The sequence below is a fragment of the Octodon degus genome, unplaced genomic scaffold (genome assembly GCF_000260255.1).
Source record: "Octodon degus isolate 3935 unplaced genomic scaffold, OctDeg1.0 scaffold00098, whole genome shotgun sequence".
NCBI lineage: Eukaryota > Metazoa > Chordata > Mammalia > Rodentia > Octodontidae > Octodon > Octodon degus.
The window spans coordinates 2898727-2904642 of record NW_004524674.1 but is presented as its reverse complement, the minus strand read 5'-3'; the positions used below and the strand labels follow the sequence as shown (position 1 = coordinate 2904642).

Genomic DNA, 5916 nt, shown 5'->3' with positions numbered 1-5916 from the left:
AGGCCCTTATGCTTGCTAGGGAAGTGCTTATTCCACTGAGCCATCTCCCCGGCACCCCCAAAACTAAAACTTGACCCAGGTCTATCACCATGCACTAAACTATAGTCAAAATGGATTAAAGATCTAAACATTAATACAGAGACTCTAAATCTCCTGGAAGAGAAAGTAAGAGGAAATCTTGAAGACACAGGGGTAAAGAGTTCATGAACAAAAATCAAATCGCTCAGGAAACACTTGAAAGAATTAACAACTCGGACCTGCTCTTATTGATAAGTTATTTCATGTCTAAATAAATTACCAACAAAGTGAAAAGACATCCCACAAATTTGGAAAAATGCATGACAAATGAGTACTCATACAAAGGTCTGCTCTCTAGAATTTATAAAGTACTAAAACCCACTAGAGCCCAAAATTTAAATACTTAGTTCAGAAGTGGACATCCAAGATGAACACACACTTCTCAGAGGATGAAATTAAAGAAATGAATAAATACATGAAAAAATGCTGCACATCACTAGCCATCTGATAAATTCAAATTTAAAACAACATTGAGATATCATCTCACCCCCAAAAAGATGGCTATCTTAAAGATCAACCAACAACAAATATTGGTGAGGCTGTGGGGAAAAAGGAAGCCTTCTCCACTCTTGGAGGGAATGTAGACTGGTGCAACCATTATAGAAGTCAGTATGGAGACTCCTTAGAAAATTTGGACTGGAAATTCCTTTAATCCAGTTATTCCTGTACTGGGAATTTACCCAAGGATCTGAAAACATCTTATCTGAGTGATATATGTGTGCCTCTGTTTATAGCAGCACAATTTGTGACAGCCAAATCTTGGAAACAACCAAGATGCCCATCACCTGAGGAATGGTTGAAAAAGATGTGGTATTTGTACACAATGAAGCATTACTCAGCTATAAAGAATGATAAACTCCAAGCCTTTATATTGAAGTGGATGGCAGTTGAAGATATACTCATAAGTTAAATACATAGACACAGATGTATAAATATCATATAGTTTCTCTAGTATAAAAACTCAAAGAAGAAATACAAATCAAAAGATATAATACAAGTAAAAGGAAAGAAGATCTCAAGGACGAATTAAGATAGGGAAAGGAGAAGAGCTAGGAAAGATGAAAGTGCAAGCCATACTGTTATATGTAGAAGATGGGCAAGGCAATGATCCTGATGATCTTCAGATTTTTGAATGTCCCAATTAATTGGAAAGATTCTCACCCTGACTAACTCACAACTGTGAACTAAGTGACTGCACTGAAGATGGCAAATTGTAATAGTAGGTTCATGCTTGCAGTGCCTGTCATTCTGGTCTTCTGAATACGGGCTGCTTGTCATGACATGCCAAATGGTGCTATGCTTTCTGTTGGTTAGGTGATTTTTCCAAAAGAAGGGGGTGGTGAAAGAAGGCAGGAGACAGGAAAAGGAATGTTGTGGGACTATCCTGCTTCAAGGTTGTATATGCTTAGATTTCTGGTCTTATGTGTAAACATGTGAATTATATAATTCTTTATGCCTATTTTTAAAATATATTCTAATTTTTAAATGTTTTTTCATCATATTCTGTAGGGACTTAAAGTTCAACCTATCAAAACTTGATGAAAAATACCTGTTCCATGTTATTCCAAAGATGTTTGATATTCAGACAGATAGTAAGATTAAACTTAACAGCCTAGGTTGTATGGTAATAACAATAAGCTTCTCTTCTGGATAGTTAACAATATAAGTTTGCAGACCAAAATTAGAGAAAAAAGAGGGCTACCGGGAAAAACAACATTTTGGCCCTAGCCTTCCAATTTCAATTAAGTCTCAGGACATATGAAAACTTGCACTGTAATGACATGTAACTCAGTAGTGTCCCAAATTTTCTGATCAAGGAGATTATGGGGCAAAAGAAGAAAGTGATCAATGAAGCACAGTATGCCTAAGGAGAGTCACATGGAGAGAAAACATTCTCTTAGGCTTTCACAGAGAGCACATTGGCCAAACAATGGCCATGACTCATCCACATGGCTGACACTGACAACGGATCTACAATCTGAGGTATGGAATCTCACTATAAATCCTAAGGGGATTTCACTGACCTTATCAGTTCCAAAATGTACAACTCTTGTTGCATAGATCCTGCTTTACCTTGGTCTTAACCATCCAGCAGAAAGGTATAAAAATGAAGTATAAGAAGTAAAGCCATGCTGTTATGTTGAACTGTAGGAGACTCAGGTCACCAATTTCTGACATTGCCAGTGAAGCGGAAGACCCAATACTATTATGGACTACTATACTCTTTTAGAACATTTTGTTGAGTTAACACACCTATAATATTGAAGTGACAGAAGTAACAAAAAAGGGGATACAGGTGAATGTCCGTTTTGTATCTCTGTATTCAAAATGGTTAGGATAGGTATATAGTTACATTCTCTTAATGAATAGAGGGATTTGCTGTAGTAGTGTTCATAATATGAAATTAGGTCTGCATCTTGTACAGCAAATAACCACTAGGAAGAGTGTATGCAATATGTTAATTATTATTATTTTTTAAATTTTTATTCATTTTAATGGGAAAAAACAGCAATGAAATAGTTTCTAAACAGGTTAGTTGGACAGTTACCATAATTAATACATTGCATATTGTTGTCTTCATAGTAGTTATTCAGAGGACGAGATTCAGACATGATATCTTTTTTTTTTTCAAACCAAATTGGTAGGACAGTTTCAATAAATGTTAATTATTGAAACTGTCCTACCAATTTGGTTTGGGAAAAAAATAAATATATAAAAATGCACACCCCCCCAAAAAAAAAGAAAAAAAAAAAGAAAAAAATCCATTCTTTTGTTGTCCTTGTAGGTATTCATTCCCTTCTTGGGTCATTATGGGAATTTGTTTACACTTGTGTTATTGCAGGTGTTACTCTATCTCAATTATAGGATAGATACCTATATATTTTCCCATTGTGGAATTCCTTAGGGCAGAATTTTGGGGTGTGTGTATGTGTACGTGTTGTGATTTATAGCATCTGGTTTATAGTCAATGTGTTTTTCTTTTTCTGTTCTGGGAACAGAGCCCAGGGCCTTCCACATAGTAGGAGATCCCTCTTCATCTGAGCCACATCCTCAGTCCCAAGTCAGTTTCCATTGGATATTCATGAGTGAATGTATAAAGAGAAAGATAGACACACACATATAATGAATGATCAATATTGCCATGTAGACTAGGAGCTTGGACATGGAAATTCAGTATTGGTGGGATTGCAGGAGTGTTAATGAAATCTACTTCAGGATGTCAGTTTTGTAGGCAAAATTAAGGGGCTATCTCTGAGACACATGCATTCTGTGGTAATGGAGGAAGATCTCAGGTCCAATGTCATTGTCATGATGCTTCTGTGGCAGCTGAATGCAAAAGGTCTCAAGGAAAAAGCCTTACATAAGAGGAGGAGGTAGAGGGCTGCTTGATTGCAGGAGAACGTGTAGGCCAAGAGGAAGTAAGTGTGAAAGTGGCAGAGTGTCCAGCAGAGAAGCCTTGTAGTTTTCACAGAGGTAGGAAGACAGGCACTAGGAAAAGGGAAGGCTCTGTTACAGGGCCAAGCATGTGGAGCATGCAGGGTGCCAGGGAATGATAGTCAAATTCGGCAGTGAGCTGTCAGAAGTGGTTTGCAGCTGTTCTTCTTAAAATCAGTATTAGTGATCATGCTTTTCTGCTCAGGGTATGCAGTTTCATGGGAAGAACGAAGCAACACAGAGCAGGGTGAAAAGGCATACTCACAGATGTATCCCAGGGCCTCTCCGTTCTCTTTTCTGCAGTTCACTCTCATTCAGTTGAAACCATGTCATGTGGTCGCAGAATTTAACACAAAAAGTGACCAGCAGGAGTTCCCTGTGTGTACGGACACACACCCTGGTTTCCTGGAAATCAGCCATTTCCTGTGTCATGAGCTCCTCATCTTGAGTCTCATATAAACAGTGCAGGAAGTTCAGAGAGAATCGTGATGGAAGTAAGTTCTCCCCCTTGATGTGCTGAACCACCTTCTGCTTCCTTCCAGGAGGTAGCTGGCATGAAAAGATCTTCTCCATTTCCTTTGTCCCCTGTTCACTAAAAAGGCCAAATAGGAAACACAAGATTCTGGACAGGTCATGCCATGGATGTAATTTTAGCCAAGTTTTCATCCATGTGAGTTCAAAATCACATTTATTCATAAGATTTTCATTTTCCAACACAAAGATCACTGCAGCAAAAAACTCCTGGAAAAGCTGATGACTGATGATCTCTCTCAGAGTACTATGGTGCATTATCCCTAAGCCTGTCTCCAGGTAACTAAAAATGATGACATTTTCTAACCTGGGCCTGAATTCATCTGCACTAAAAAAGAGCTTTTCTTGCCAGGTGTCTTTAGCAGCTAGAGAACATAGTTTTCTGAACTGAAACTCTTGGAATGGAACTGGGAGAGCCTGGGAAAGGTAGTGGAGAAAGAGGCCTGTGGTGGTGTGGCAGGTCAATGGGCATGTTTTTCCCTGCTCCATCTGCTGCTTCAGGCAGGTGCAAACCAGCCAGCACACCCAGGGCACAAGACACTGTGTCAAGAGAAAAGGGTTTGGTTCAACCAAACTAAATGCTATAATTGATTGGCTTTCATCTGGGAAATAGTTCCTGAAATAGTCCTTCCTTCCAGACTCAGAGAAACCTAGGACTTCTACCCAATAGGCATCTTCCCAATTACAAGTGAATATTTCCAGAGATGTGGTCCGAGCTGTGATCAGAAAATAAGCCCTGCAAAGCAAGTCTGGCCCTAGTAAATGGCCCAGCTTTGGAGGTGCAGGATGTGAATATCTCCCCTGTGGATGGTGCTCAGAACCAAGAGTTTCCAGGTTTGTTATCGGCTGATCCACATTGTCCATGATGAAGAGCACCTGTTCTGGACAAGATAGGATATTCTTGATGGGAACTGCAAATGACTCCCAGTCTGTTATCATGAGCTCCTCCAGGCTGTTCAACTTGTACTGGGTCAGCTCTCTGTAGTTGAAATAGAAGACATACTGGAAGCGGTCCCTGTATAGCCGTCCTTCCTCCCAGGCTCCTCTCACCTGCCTGGCCAGTGTTGATTTCCCAGTTCCAGCAGCCCCATATAGTATGACTGTGTGAGGTTCTTCCTGGGTACCTGGGCCAGGCCCAAATAAGTCTTGAATTTCAATCAAATCTCCTTGATCTACTACTGAGTCATAAATCCAGCTCTCTCTGGCCAGGTATTTCTTATCTTTTATATGAGATGTACGTAGAAGTAGTAGCTGGGTGAATTTTTCATGAAAATATTTAGTTTTCCAGGACTGTTTTTCGTGGTACTTTCCCATTGTATCAAGAATGTACACTTGTTGTATTCCTAAGTGAGAGAAGCATGAAGTGATTACATAGGGGAACTCATTCATTCATTCATTCATTCATTCATTCATTCAACAACTGTGCCAATATTGTTGACCACTCTGAGGAAGAGACAGTGCACTGGGTGAAGACCTTGGTATGTTCTCGAAAGTGCAGTGGGCAGGACATAAACTGTGGAATATACAGCGGTTCCACAAATCCTGTGACCAAGTTCTATTCCAAGTACAATTTTCTAAAAGGGCTTATTATATTCTAGATACATTTTATATGGTAGGATTAAAGAGTGAGCAGAGAATTCTTTGGGCTGATTAAGCCCAAGCATTGGACCAGGAGTTCCACCAAATCTCTACTTTCTCATGTGTATCTCAGAGCCTGTGATATCCCCCTGCAGAGGAGGCCTTCTAAGGATGAGAACACAATTGAGGGTGGAACAGAGGTTGTTGGATCCTCACAGCATCCCCTCAGTTACTGTCATCACAAGTCCTGCCTACAACATCCTTCTGCGAGCTCAAGTAGTTGTTCTGAGGGAC

General features: G+C 39.8%; 1 protein-coding gene across 1 annotated transcript in view; it reads right to left on the bottom strand.

Annotated features, from left to right (window-relative positions):
* Positions 1-5358, bottom strand: part of LOC105743096 (NACHT, LRR and PYD domains-containing protein 1-like) — a 32703-nt gene extending 27345 nt beyond the window's left edge. The window contains exon 1 of the mRNA XM_023723412.1: positions 4866-5358. Coding sequence (XP_023579180.1) covers positions 4866-5358 — 493 coding nt within the window. The remainder of the gene's footprint in view (positions 1-4865) is intronic.
* Positions 5359-5916: the final 558 nt, after the last annotated feature.